This window comes from Pogoniulus pusillus, chromosome 17, assembly GCF_015220805.1.
Source record: "Pogoniulus pusillus isolate bPogPus1 chromosome 17, bPogPus1.pri, whole genome shotgun sequence".
Taxonomy (NCBI): Eukaryota; Metazoa; Chordata; class Aves; order Piciformes; family Lybiidae; genus Pogoniulus; species Pogoniulus pusillus.
This window is the reverse complement of record NC_087280.1, coordinates 18,203,221-18,218,258: the sequence shown is the minus strand read 5'-3', so window position 1 is coordinate 18,218,258 and position 15,038 is coordinate 18,203,221. Positions and strand designations below refer to the sequence as shown.

The window sequence follows — 15,038 nt, the reverse complement described above, 5'->3', positions numbered from 1 at the left end:
TGGGTTGCTGGGCCAGAAGTCTTCCAAACAATGCAGCATCCTCTATGGGCAGAAGCAGGACGAGTTAAGGATGACAAGACAGAGCAAAAAGGAAGGAAGGACTACAGGTACATACTGAGTCCTTGTCAATTAGGAAAAACACTGCTCTCATGCACAGCAAAGTGCTTGCTAGATTGAACTTTCTCATGGAATCTGAAACTAGTTTCTAACCCAACCAAACCTGTACTTCTCCAGCTATTCTGATTGCAAAACCCTGCAAATCTACTAAACAATTCTTCCTCAGACGCCCGAGTCCAACTCGTTTAGCCTGATATTATGCATTCAATTTTATAAGCTGCAGAGAGACTGCACAGATGAAATCCTCTGCTCGTTCCCTCCACCCTGTGCTTACAGCACATCAGAGAAGATTTTGTCTGCTTCAGTTGTCATGCAGGACAACTGGATGCCCAGATGAGTTTAACAAAAATGCTAGTTATTTATTTAGGCTCAGATCCAGTGAAGCACATGCTTAACTATAACCAGGATGTGCAGCCCACTGACTTCAAAGGAACTATCCACCCTGTCTAAAACGTTAAGTATCTGCTGAAGTGCTTGCTTGGACTACAGTGAATACAGAGGAGAGAGGAGGATTTGGGGAACTGCACACATGTCTGCAAAGGTGCATTCTTCGGAACTTTACTGGCCCCATGCCCTGCTCACCAGCTATTTTACTGAGCACTCACCAAAATCCCATGGATAGTTTGCAATGTGGCTATGAACACAGCAGATCATTACAATCAGAATGGCAAGTTTTGCAAAAAACATGTATTTCTACTTACACTGTTGGCAGAGACAAAAGGGTGAAAGAGGTGAGTAATACTGAACTGCAGTACAGACATTTCCTGTCTCAGACTGGGGAAGAGGGGATAGGAAGTAGTGTTGTAGTTTTTTTCTAGCACAGAGCATCCATCTTGCACTACATTTTTGTGTTCAATTATTCAGAGGTCACTTCTGTAGCAACGCATTCTTCAGTTACATCTTAAAGAATGCAATCAACTTAAAAGACCACGGATCTGCTACTCAAAATTTCTGGCAACTGTGAGGAACATGGGACTTGCAGCACTGTATTGTGAGGTTGAGCTCAGGTAGAGAAGTTAGAGGAACTACAGGTACATAGCAACAACACTCTTTTTGCTCACTTTATCTGGGCCATACCTGGATGTGTTTGATATATCAATAGGTACAGAGCTATGGGTTGAAAGGAATTTTGCTCAAGTACTCTAACACTCTAACACTTGAAATAAATTCAGCAGTTTTCAAATGCACAAACAACTGAAGATTCACTCTGTTATGATAAAGAAGGACTGTTAAAGTAGTTATTTCCTAGGGCAAAGAGAGTAAAAATTAATTTAGTTCATGGTACTCATCTCTCATTTTCCTTAGGTGATAAATCCCTCATCACCTCTGTACTACTGACAACACTGTCTGCTCCTCTCAGACTGTTCAGTTGATTCATACCTAATTACACATAGAACACTTGTCCTCAGCTGTGTTCTCAATTCTACAGGTACTTTCTCTAGGAAGAGAGGCTTATTCTGCAAAACCTCACCTGATTTTTTCATTTATACCAGCTGCTGTGAGAAAAAAATGCCACTGGTGTTACAGCCATGTCTTCCCTGTACTTTGACTATAGTCACTCTGACTATGACTGCTCTAAGAGGAGAGATGCTCTTGCATGACCTTGTTAAACATACACAGAAACAAGACAAATTATTTTCATCTAAGACTTCTGCAAATGGATCAACAGATCCATTTCTTAGATTTCTGCTAGACCAGATAAGGCCATTGCTGACTCTGGATCATTACTGGTGAGAATAAACTGACAGATCAGACTGTACTATACCTGGTTACAAAAACAGCAGCATCCACAGGCGGGGTGTCATCCCTTGCACCAGGAACCTGGTTGTTACCAAGGTATTTTGCCCCACCATATTCTTCATTTTGCCATTGACAGAAGCTCTCCAGAGATCTCTCTCCGTGATGCCCAATAGACAACTTTGCCTTTTGGAGAAAAAAAAGAGAAAAAGAAAAAGAAGCATATCAGTTGTAGTCTTTACATAAAGCATCAACTTCTGATGAAAAATCAGAAGGTTAAAGATACAGATGTGGAAGAACCAAAAGTGTGCAACCAGCTTCCTTTGAATAACTAAACTAGGGACTTCAGAGTTTACACTGACTTCTGTCATCTGATCTACAGAACAGATTTCATCAGCTGGCAGCAGTCATAAGGTCCTAACACAGCACTACCTTCACACTACATTCAGCCTGGAGGTTATATATTTGATACCAGAGCCATAACATTTTTAATATTTGTAACAGATAACTCCTGAGACTGGTTCACAACTATAAGCAAGGATTTACTGGGAAGAGTAAATAAAAGGCCTGTAGCTCCTTTCACTCCCACAGCCCTGATACATCCCACCTTTAATACTGGCTGAAGTGTGGCAGCACTAATTACAACTGGTGATGATGTGGCTAGATGTGCCTCACCTCCGCCTCCCACCCCAGCAGTGGGATCCTGTGCTGCTTGTGTGGCTACCACAGCATGATTATAGCAGCAAGGTAAAAATGGGTTTTTACTCACAGGACGGCTGCGTAGCAGGACTAGTTTGGTCACTCGAATGCTGACTTTAATTCCAAGACTTTGATGTTGAAACATGTTGTACACCTGTCGAAATGCAAAGAAACATCCACAGCGTGTCAGGAACAATACCAAGACCTAGTAATAGTTGAAGGAACCGTGACTCAACCGTGACTCAAGTTACACATTTGTCCTTCAAAAAACTGACTCAGAAAAAAAAACAAATGGGTTGTACTCAATAAAATAAAGAGGTTTAAAGAACTACTGTGTTACCACTCTAACAATTCCAACTCAAGTGTAGCTAAAACACTTGCAAAATCAGAGTAGGTTTGCTTGCATCATACTACGTTAGGCTTCATCACCTGACCCACTTGTGCCAGACTAATCTGAGCAAGATTCACCACTCAGGGATAAAAAAAAACCCCAAACATTCAAAAGTAAAACAAACAAAAAAACTACAGAAGCTAGCTACAGAAAGAAAGATATTTTTAACTGGAATAAACATGAGAAAAAACAAAGGGAAGGAGAGAACCATTACAAAGCAATTCTAAACAGAATCTAAAGTCTCAGGAACAGGGACATACGTTATCAAGCACCCAACTAACATGGATCTTCAGTGTTTAAATATCAGAGATATCTGAATGCAAGATGAAATAATGGTGTGTTTTAGACTTCAGGAAATAGAATGGAAAAGCAATTTCCCTCTGTTATTTTCATATCTTATATAAGAGAATAGTAATAAGGCAGCACATAATGACACAAGCCTCAGGAAATACAAAAATAGCACCGGAAACTACCTTACTACTTTCTCCAGATTTTGCATTCCAGTTCAGATACTTCACCTCTTTTTTATAGGTTAAAACATAAGATCTTAATTGATGCCAGAATTTTATTCCACCCATATCTCTGTGTACAAGAACTCCAATTAGGCCATATCAGGAAAGGCGAGGGAGGAGTTTATTTTAAAAAGATGTAAAATACTGTGCTATCTTTTGAATGAATATTGTATCCCCTACTCAGTCAAAAAAACCAAACCCAAACCAAACCAAAACAATTAAAAAAAATCAAAACTACTGAAGAGAGACTCTTGACTAAAAGGAGGCAGGGTTTGGCTCCAGGTAAGCTATATTCCTTACTCACAGCTCATTTGGCTAGAAATACCACACAGGCTCAGCTAACTTCCTACAACAAACCTGGGACATGAACATATTTTGGATGTTATGTTTTCAGCACTTGGTATTTTTCCTATTTGTGCAAATACTGAGGAATGTTGTAGGGTGAGGTGCTCTTTAGGTCTTCAGCATTTGGGGATGGTTTTAAGCACACACATAAATGTTTCCTACAATTTAGACACAAATTGCAAGGCAGACGCTATTCGGTGTTTGACCCACTGACCTCTAGTAGGAGCACAATAAGCTGTTTATCTTCCCTGAGGCAGGTATACAAAGGCATGCAAATACTGGTACTATTTGCTTAGCTCTGGGGGATGTTTGGTAGAGTTGCTAAAGCTCTTCACTACAGACCTCAGGAGATGAACTTGACACTTGCAGAGAAGGGCTCTGACAGTTAACCTCTATGTAAATGGAGACCTGGACATTGAGCTGGGAGGGTCAAAGGGGGTCGTCAAGCCGATCGAGTCAATCTCTCACACAGCACTACAGAGGCTAACAGACAGAGCCTGTGATGGGTGCCTTTGACATGCCTAACTCTCTGCTAGCTCTGATCACCCATCCCATAAAGTTTCTACTCATAAAATGAGAGTACAGAAAACAGGTTCTTATCATTAAAGCATCTGAAAGGGGCCTAACAAGAAATCTGGGGAGGGACTGTTTACAAGAGCATGTAACAACAGAATAATGGGAGATGTTTTTAAACTAGAGCAGGGCAGATTTGGATTGGACATTAGGAAGAAGTTCTTTACTATGAGGGTAGTGAGATACTGGAACAGGTTGCCCAGGTAGGTGGTGGATGCCCCATCCCTGGAGACATTCAAGGTCAGACTAAAAGGAGCTCTAAGCAACCTGACCTAGTTGTGGATGTCCTTGCTTACTGCACAGGGGTTGGACTAGATCATCTTTCATGTCCCTTTCAACACAAACCTTCCACTAAGCCAGGAGAAGAGGCTTTGCTTTGTTTATTTAAGCTTTGTTTGCTTATTTTCTTAAATTGAACCCAAAGAAGCCCCAGATTGATGGCAGTTTGTTTTGCCTAGTAAGAACAATAACCTTTCCCTCTTAAATAAGCCTGACTGGCAGGAGGGGCTATTCTACTTCTGCACAACTAAAGCATTCAAGCACAACCACATAGAGAAGAGGCAGACCCTTTCTCATCAGAGATCTGCTTCAGTCAGCTCTGCTTCCACCCTCTGACTGACTCAGAGGCTGAACCAGACTCTTTAGTCCAGGAGCTCTGGTTGGATTAAAAGAGACATGCTTCCTCCAGTACAGTCAGTTTCCTCTGCACTGCAATCAGTACAATATGTGTGCAGCTAAACATACTGGAATTTGCCTGTCACTCCAGTGGTGGCCTACCAGACTGACGATGACAGGCTGCTGTCTATCATTGCAGCACAAATCCAGGTCTATGAGCATGCAGTATTTCTGCTGAGGCTTCAGGACAGTGTGTTGAATTTCGAAGATGTGGTGCAAGCAAAAACAGCAGTGCACACTATGACCATGCTTATGACTTGTTTAACTACAGGAATTAATCTCTAAGTAAATTATTTATTACTGGCAAAAGGCAAGAAAGTACAATAGCTAACATCAGTCTCATGCTGGGGTAAATAATTTCTTAATGAAGCCTCAAAACTATTTCTCAAGGATGGATATTCAGTTGCCAGAGGAATAGGAGGGTTTTTTTTGTTTCATACATCTATGCACACTTTCACAGGATTTAAAGTAAGCTAGCTCAGCTGAAGAAGACATTAGCATTGTGATTTAAGATAGCGTCCTGTAGTTCTGGTGCTGGACCATCAAAATATTGTATGTACAATTTCCAGTTTTCTTTCAGGAACCAAGGTGAGGAGTGAAGGGGCATCTCAAGCTTCTTCTGCCTTCAATGACTCTTCTATTTCTTTGTCTGTTAGCAAAAAGCCCTTTGTAAAGTTTTATACAGAAAGGTCTATATAGATTTATCTCAGGAATGTCCACAGCTCACCCACAAATACACTTGCCTTTCAACATGAGCTATGATCTGCAAGCAAATTATCAAGAAAACAGACCTAAATGTTTGCCTGCAAATTGGCCTGCACAAGCCAACGCCACCACCCAAGCAGACTTTCAACTGAAGGAACACAGGACATATACTCTCTTCACTATGCTGAGAGGACCTTCTCAATTAAAACAGAATGCAAGACAGTTCTGCACAAGCGAGTCGCCTTTCTGTTTAGCCCAGACACAGAGCTGTGAAAGAGGGACAGGGAGTTTGAAAGTGCAAGGCAACCAGGCACACGGCCCTTGAGCTTCTCTGACTTAGACATCCGCCAGACCTCACCCAGCTGCTCACTCACAACCCCTTGGCAACAGGGAAGAGAGAAAAAGAGAGGGAGATCACTTACTGCTTACTGTCACAGGCAAAACACATGACTCGGGGAAAACTTATTGCCAAATGGAAGAATTTGTACAGATTAAAACAAAGAAATGAAAGCAACGCTTTCTCCTCACCTCTCCATTCCTGACTCCTCTGATTCCTGTCTCCTGACACCAAGCTCTGCAGGGGGATGTGAAAGGGTGGCTGTGATCAGTCCCCAACAGCTCCTCTCTACTCCCTTCTCCTCACGCTGTTCTCCGTGGGCCACAGTTCCCACTCACCTCCACAAGCCACAGCAGTCCTCAGGGAATAGCCACCTGCCGCGACATGCGCCTTCCGCAGGCTGCAGCGCCACCTCTGCTCCAGCTCCCGGAGCCACCTCCTCCTCTGACCCGGCTGCTCACACGGAATTTCCCTCACACTTCTTCCCCTGCAGCCTTTTGCCCTTTCTTAACGACGTTGTTCCCACAGGCGCCCACAGCTTTCCTGCGGGGCTCTGCTGTGCCCTGCGCTGAGGCCACTGCCAAGCCGGCTGGAACCGGCTGCGTCTGGCTGGGTGCGGCCCCAGGGGTCTCCTCACAGAAGCGCCTCCAGGCCTCCACTGCTGCTGCAGCCACTGCACTGTGTCCTTGGATTTGAGGCCTCAGATCTTTAAGGCTCGGGGGAGTCCCAGTGAGAAGACAACCAGACCTCGCTGAAAAGCTACGTGGCTGAGCTCAGCACAGGTCACCCACAGCACACAGGCTGTGCCCAAAGGAAGCATTTGAGAGGCATTGGAATGGGCTGCCCAGGGAGGTGGTGGAGTTGCTGTCCCTGGAGACACTCAAGAAAAGACTGGATAGGGCACTCAGTGCCATGGTCTAGTTGTCTGGACAGGTTGGGTGCTAGGTTGGACTGGATGACCTTGGAGGTCTCTTCCAACCTGGTTGATTCTATGTTTACCACAGAACCCAAGTGTCTTTCAAATACAAAAACCCATTCAAATCCATAGGTCTGTGCTGCTAGGAGCTGGATTCCACCACAGCAGCAACCACCTTCTTGTCAATGCTTCTTACTATCTAAAGCGTCAATGTCAAAAGAATGGGGTCAGACTCTTCACAGTAGTGCCCAGCAACAGGATAAGAGGCAATGGGCACAAACAGGAACCAAGAAGGTTCCATCTGAACATGAAGAGAAGATTCTTTCCTGTGAGGGTGCTGGAGCACTGGCCCAGGCTGCTCAGAGAGGCTGTGGAATCTCCATCCTCGGAGAGCTTTCAAACCCATCTGGATGTTGCAATCTTGGGCAGGTGACCCTGCTTTAGCAGGGTGGCTGGACTAGATCTCCAGAGGCTCCTCCCAACACCCATTATTCTGTGAATCTTCTCACCTAGCCTACAAGGAAACCATCACCCAAAGACTTGGCATGTCAAAGCTGTTGGGACATCACGTCCAACTGGCTATCATCAGCACATCAACCAAATGAGGTGGCTGGGATAACAGGCACCAGGGGAGGAGGAATGGGATTTCCTAGCACAGATGTTCTCAAGCATTCCTGCTGCATGGACAGCACACTGACTCTCAGACACCTCTCTTCCCACTCACAATACTGTGGGCCACCTTTCCTCAAGCCTGCATTCTTGAGGCTGCTGCGACCACTTCCAAACAGGGAAAAGTAGAAACAGTAGGGATACTGTAGAACTTCTTGATAAAATAAGGCAGCTGGGAACACAAGCATTGGCTGCATGAAACCCACTAACACTGCTGTGGAACAAAACGCTAAGGGTACTGGTTTAGGACATCACTACGGTGTCACAAAGCAGCTTGGCTGGAAGAGCAATGGAGGTTCTTGGTCATCACACTAAAGGGAAGGGATGTGAAAAGTTGTTAGTGTGGCTGAAATCTGGTCAGGATTACTGGTTGCCAGTTGCAAATGAACTTCTACACTGTAGAAGTGTAGAAAAAAAGAAGAGAGAGCGAGCTTTGGGAACAGAAAGAGGAATGGCATATAAAACAGACAGAAAAATGAAAGGGGAAGTGCAGAAGAGTAAGAAAAAGAACAAAGCCCATATCTGACATCTCCCTCCACCTGCATTTTCCTGACAGAGCTTTACTGCATGAAATGACTTAGAAAAAAACAGAAAAGTTTGAAGCCTCAAGCGTCCTTCTCCTCCTTCTCTGAACTCCTCCTACCTTTCTCCTTAAAGCTTTGACATGGAAGAGACAGAATAAATGCAACTTTGGCATGAGCTGTCCAGGCCTGCCCCAGCATGCATAAAGCACAGCCTATACATAAGGAACTGGGCTACGAGAGGAACTAAAGTACATCAGTTTAATTTCTTTTAATTCTCAAGAGCTTCCCATGCAGGTGGATGGCTGGAAGAAGACGTGTGTGTGTTTCAGATGTTTTAGAATTCAGAATAACAGCCCTGAGGGTAAATTGACTTTTTCCTTTTCTTCCTTCCCTAAGCATTGCACTCCAGAGCGAGCCTCCCCATTGCCTTGGCTGCTGGACGACATTTGGACAGCAGAAGCAGTAGTCAGGTTACTGAGGTTGTCTTTCACTTGTTTTGAAAAGTGCTATAGGATTTCTAACACCCACCTAAAGCCAAGCTTTCAAATTACCCCATTAAACATTATGAAAAAGAACATATTTGTGGCTCTTTATGAGATACAGTTGACATAACTCTTTCTCTTGGGGTTACTGCAGTGAAAAGAGACATCTGTAGACAGTGATCAAATATTCATATCCCTTTCTCTTACATCCCTGTCCCCATCATGAAAATTCCAGATCAAGTTAAGGGAGCTGATTATCAGTGGCAGCTCCATAACCTCTCTATGCCATTTCCCAAGAGCAAAGAAATATAAAACCATCAATGCATTCATGATAAAAAATATTTTATCTGCTTCTTCAACACAGAAAAAATCCTCACAGGAGAAATGCAAAGTGAAAAATAATCTGCAGGGTCTAAAATAAGGCTTCAGAGAGTAAACCAGTATTATTCCTGAAGAAATCATCAAAATTTTCCCCCTTAATGACATCCTAAAGATCACAAATTTCAAGTTACTGCTTGCTGCTGCAAAGAGCAGCACACTAATCACATAGCTCAGCTACAGCTGCAGTAGAACTAACACATACTAAAGTAACTTATCCCCCACATGCTGTATTCTCTCAAAAAAGGCAAGCTCAAAACCAAGCCACAACTGTAATTTATTTCAAAACCCCCAAAAATGCACTTAGGGGAGAAAAAAAAAATCCCCCCAAGCCAAGTCTTTTTTTCCAGGTCTTTAAACCCACAGAAAGCAGCTTTTAAATTATTATACTGTGGTCTTGGAAATTCAGACATGCCTGAATTTGCTCAGAGGGTCAGTCCACGTGGGACTTGGTTTGCAAAGTAAGCTCTGCACAACTGCAAGGAGCCAACATTCACAACATGCTGTTCAGGCACTAGTGGCAACCATTCACTCCCCACCATTAACAACGCTACAGCCATGGACAGAACTTTCCAAAAGGTCTCACACCTCATTAATCATACACTTCAGAATAATTTGACTAGAGATTTCTCCAGGAATCTTAAAGTATAAGTCATGAAGACCAGCCACTGTAGAGGCCAGGCCAGTTTTACTGTCTATAAGGACAGAGACTCTCCTTTTACTGACTGTTTCTCTCAGATGAACAGAAAGCACAAGAGGAAACAAAAGGATAAAACTTCTGCAAGTAAGCAGTGCATGACTCAGGCACTAGAACCTGCTCCTGAAGCAAGCCCAAAGTAGCAGCTATTACAAGCAGATAGCAGAGAGGAAGAGAGAAAGCCAAGGCATCACTCCTCTAGTTGCTGGCTGAGAAGTCCGAAGTACACTTTAGACAAAGCCATGCAGTATCACAAAAGAAACACAGGACCTTCTAACAAAGACAGCATCCAAACAGCTTCCACATGGACAAAATGCAATAAGAAATTACAGCAGGCAGATGCAGCCTAACAGCAGAGGTGAGCAAAATACACATGTTTTACCACAAAGGCACTTCATTTGGGAATTCAGAGGAAGTTTGAAACACAGGCAACTACTGAAGAAGGCTACAAATAAGCATCTTGAGTGGATCCTCTGTTCAGGGGGATGGCCAGAACTATAGAATACTGTTGAAAGTACAGCATTTGCTATAGGAAGTTCTACCTGGTATTTCTGGGTTGCAAAAGGGCTTTGCCCTGTTTCTTAGCTGTTATTCGAGAGGAGGGTGGTGGGTTTGGGTTTTTTTCCCCCCTTAGATTCTCATTTACCAGGGGAGCAATAAACCAGTATTTTGTAACGCTGGCTTTTTTTCTTTTTCCGCCTCAGAAATTCTTGTAACATAAATATATATTAAATACTTTAAGGCAGATCACTTTATTTAAAATGTCTATAAATATAAAATGCATTAATAAGGCCTCTTAATGCTTGTTTTGTGGTTTGACAGTAAACGTAATGGCTTACAGAGAGAAGTTAAGTTAATATACCCCTGACCAGTAATGTTCTATTTGCTTAAATGCAAGCATCCAAGCCAAAATTAACATTCTGGTTTCTTTTAGAGGCAGCCTGCCATCCTGCAGCGTAGCTGAATAAGCACTGCCTAATATCATGGGGCAGATCCTGTCCCCCAGCTAACAGTTGCTGAAGGCTGACAGAAGTAGGGAGGTAGGCAGGAAGCACAGATCCCAAGCAGCCAGGAGGCCTTCGTTTGCATAGTTACTTAGAGCACAACTGGTCCTGCACCAGAGAAGGATGCAGATGCAGCAGATGTTGCCCTACAGACTTAGGGCTCTGCTACTCCTCATACCACAGTTCTACAGATGAGAAACTACCAAACAAAGATTCACCGTGCCTGGCTCAGGCACCACCAAAGAGCGTGGCAGAGGAAGAGTTTCACTAAGGCCTATCCGAAGCACAGGACTGTCCTGTCTCTTCCTGAAACAGATCTTGTGAATTATTTTTCAGTCTCTTGTGCTTCCATTTTGGTCAAGAGAATGTTAAAATCCCTTCGGATTTCCTTGAATTTCACCTTGGTTTATAGCCTCAGAATAAAGGATTTATGCAATGATGCCATCTATGTGTTTGCCTGTTATTGTTCCTCAGTATTTTCTCATCTTGCCAGCCACTCACAACCAATTTCCTCAGGGAGGTAGAGGCTTGTAAGAAACTATGTTCCTACAAGCGTAGGATTGTAGGTGGCCAGAAAAAGACTCTGTCACAGTGCACCTCTGAAGGCTGAAAAACTGAAATAAATTAAAATTCTGTTGGATATCAGAAAAAACACAGAATCATAGAATCAACCAGGTTGGAAGAGACCTCCAAGCTCATCCAGTCCAACCTAGCACCCAGCCCTATCCAGTCAACCAGACCATGGCACTAAGTGCCTCATCCAGGCTTTTCTTGAACACCTCCAGGGGCAGTGACTCCACCACCTCCCCAGGCAGCCCATTCCAATGGGCAGTGGTGAGCCCATAGGAGCAATGACTTAACTATGGGAAGAATTTCAGCTGGACTTTGAACCTTAGGAGATGTCAGATAAATGTTCCCTTCAGCCAAGAGTCCTCTTCCATGCGTACTCTCTAGGGGCTAATAAAGGGGTGAGCTCACACTACTGCACCAGAACCTGGCTTAAATGTCCATCAGCCAAATCCACTGGAAATTGAGCTTCAATATTTGTTCAGTAAATGGGTTTAGAAAACCCAACCCATGTATCAGCACCTCTCCATACATATTCACACCTGGCAAGCTGATGTTGCTGAGATGTTCTGCAGTACTCCTCAGCCTGCACAGACAAGAGTATCTGTGGCCACCTTTTGTTTAGGACTTGGTCTTAACTCTGATGAGGTTACACAATACAGAAATGCACTAAGACTACACTAAAATAATTGACCCTGTGGCATGGTGATCCTCAAGACAGGCAATTAGCCATGTTTCAAGTAACTCTCACAGCAATAACGCTCTGTCCTGGCCCCAGCAGAACTGTGGGGAACAATGGCAGAGGACCCTTGGTCTACCACTGCAAACAAAAAGTATCCACCATCACTCCTGAGGTGCCAAGCATCTGACATAAGGAAGAAATTCAGCCTTGACACATTTGTTAGATCTAAGTGTGTAATTCTATTTATTCAAAATGTGACTTCAGAAGCAGATTTGTCCAAAGTTGAATTTGTTTTGCCTGCTCACTGCAAAACTAGTGTGTGAATTTAAAGCTGGAGGACTGTGGGTTTGAGATGACCAAAGCTCATGTGGCCCCAGAAAACATACTTAAACACACGAAAGCAAATAAGTAGATCCTGAATTGATGGTGACATGAATGGATTTGTTGGAAGAGACTTCCTACAAACCAATCCAACTAACTATAGAGACACAACAAAGCCCTATTAGGAGACTATTGTCACAGCATGCTAGGAGGCAGAATAAAAGGTAGAGGAAGGGATGTGGAAAAGCAGCTTGTTAATGGAACAGACTAGTTAAACTCCCTGCTTAATCAGCAAAGCATTTCTCTACAGGAGAGCTCCCTCACACCAGTGCCTGATAAAGGAATACAAGACCTCTTAAAAAGCTGTTGTCCCACAGAGGGATTTTGCACTGAGCATCCATCACTCAGCTCTCCACTGAGAGGCATGACCAGTCAATTACCATTAAGAACTGCTATGGGCTCTTTCCAAACCAATTTGCTGCTCATGAAGAACAACAGAACACCAGTCAGGAGAATGAGCTGTTCCTGGATGTTACGATAACATCAGCAGAGGAATACAAGCTTCCTCCAACACTTCCTTGTGCAAATGCCTCTGGAAGGACCCCTGCTGACTCTGAGTAGGGTTTCTGGTGTCCACATCCAATTTAGCCATTATCTCTTTATGGGCACTGGCAACAAGTGAATGAGCGAGCGTTCACTGTGAGAGGCTTTGTGTTCCCTTATCAACTGACACGGAAGGCTTAGCTGCTAGGAGAGCGAGCAAATTAACACCCACACTTCAGACGAGCTTGCCATTTCAAAAGGCTCTCCTCACTCCTGGCAGATTCCCTGCAGGATTTCTAGAATGCTTCTAAAGCCCAACTCCATCAACTACTCAGAGGTATGATCAGTGCCACTTCACGTAGCACAAGAGGCCCTGGGGTAAAGAGAACAGGATCAACTGGCAGTTCAGTGATAAGTTGCCATGTTTTCCACAGCAAGGGAAGCAGCCATTTTCATTACATAAAACCCAGAAATGACAAAAGTGTTCCCCGACTGAAGACCAAGTTTTCTGCTGGAAATCAATCAACATGACTGCTGTCTTCCACAACACTTTGAGTGTCTCTTATGACAACGACCCACACAGCAATGTCCCACAGCACAGGTGCGACGTGGAAACATTCAGGAAGCCAAGAAACATTATATCAGCAAAGACCATCTGTCCACTTTGGGATATCCTCTTCCAAGGTAAGCCATAGCAGTACAAAATATACGGCAGAAAACACCAGCCCTGAACAATTATGGAATATTTCTTAACTGGAAACCTGCCATTCCAGTTTTATTGTGATGTCCTTGGGCAAACAGAGGGAATCATATATATTAGGGAGAAGAGGCATTTAACACACAAACTTCAAAACCTTTCCTTGTACTTCAAGGTCAAAACAGTTACCAATTTCATCTGTCAAGGAAGCTAACTTTAGCCTTCCCTGGACATGATCCATTTACTCTTCCTGTTTCTTCAGAGAGTAAAGTATCTACTTACCATATTCATAACTGTAAGGATGAATCTTTGGGCAGCCTCTGCACCGTGGTATTGGACCATATCAGCATCTGCCACCACCAGAGTTTCTACTGTGTACTCGTTGGTAAGTCGAATGGCATTTCTTCTCTCCCTCCAGTCACTGGTTGATTTCATTTTCTTTTGTCTCTTCTTTTCTGAAAGTCAAAATACTTATTAAGGCTGGCAGATGATGACAAAGTATTTGTACTCTTTTCAACAAACATTCTTGCGCACAGATTGCAGTGACCTTGAATTAAAGTGTCCTTTGCTGATTAAAAGCAGCAACCAGGAGGTTCCATTGAAAGTACCTCTGGAGTTCTGTGTGCAGATTCACAGAATCAGATAATCAGTTTGGTCAGACAAAAACCTTTAAAATCAGAGAGTCCAACCATTCTCTACTTCTACCAAGTCCAGTGCTAAAACATGTCATTTAGCAGCACATCTCTGCATCTTTTAAACACCTCCAGGGGTGGGGATTCAACCACCTCCCTGGGGAGCAAACTGCAGTGTTTGAGAACTCTTTCAGTGAAAACGTTTCTTCTGAAATCCAACATAAATCTCCCCTGGTGCAACTTGTGACCATTTCCTGTCATCCTACTGCTTGCTCCTAGGGAGAAGAGACCACCACTCACCTCACTACCACCTCCTTTCAGGGAGTTGTCAAGAGTGATGTATAGGAGACCTCAATACCATATAGAACCAGCAAAGAGGATGGGAAAAGAGAAGAAATCCAGAAGAGCAAACATTTCAGAATTGCAAATCTTGTTTGTGAAAGGCCTAATGTCCCATTATACTGGAACAAGTGCTAATTAAGGAAAAATCTGTTGAAGGATCCTTCAGGATAGGAGACCATGCTTTGGGATGCAACATACACTCTGGCCTTGGCAGGTTCTTCTCAGCCAGGGAAGCTGTAAGATATTCCTGAAGTCAGTATTTCCATCAGTTGCACTACTTGCTACCAGAATAACTAGAGCAATTTAATGGAGCACAAAAGAGAGTCTCAAAACGTTTAAATTTAGTCAGATTGTTTTGGAACATGCACTATTGGCCAACTCTGGAAGTCTCTGGATGAAACCCAGAAGTGCAGAAGGTCAGGCTAGATAAGACCTTCTCAAGCTTTCTTTGCTCATTTATTGCTGTTGGCATGAGCACCAGCACCAGCAGCTG

At 43.5% G+C, this 15,038-nt stretch overlaps 1 protein-coding gene across 4 annotated transcripts in view; it reads right to left on the bottom strand.

The window, feature by feature from the left end:
* Window positions 1-15,038, bottom strand: part of ADAMTS17 (ADAM metallopeptidase with thrombospondin type 1 motif 17) — a 184,500-nt gene that overhangs the window by 143,201 nt on the left and 26,261 nt on the right. For 3 of the 4 annotated variants that reach the window (XM_064158003.1, XM_064158005.1, XM_064158002.1), the window contains 3 exons: window positions 13,854-14,026; window positions 2,624-2,707; window positions 1,883-2,040 (listed from right to left, as the gene is read on the bottom strand). In XM_064158003.1, the coding sequence (XP_064014073.1) occupies window positions 1,883-2,040; window positions 2,624-2,707; window positions 13,854-14,026 (415 nt within the window). Of the gene's footprint in view, window positions 1-1,882; window positions 2,041-2,623; window positions 2,708-13,853; window positions 14,027-14,503; window positions 14,573-15,038 lie in introns of those variants that run through there. The other variant, XM_064158004.1, reaches the window with a different exon arrangement.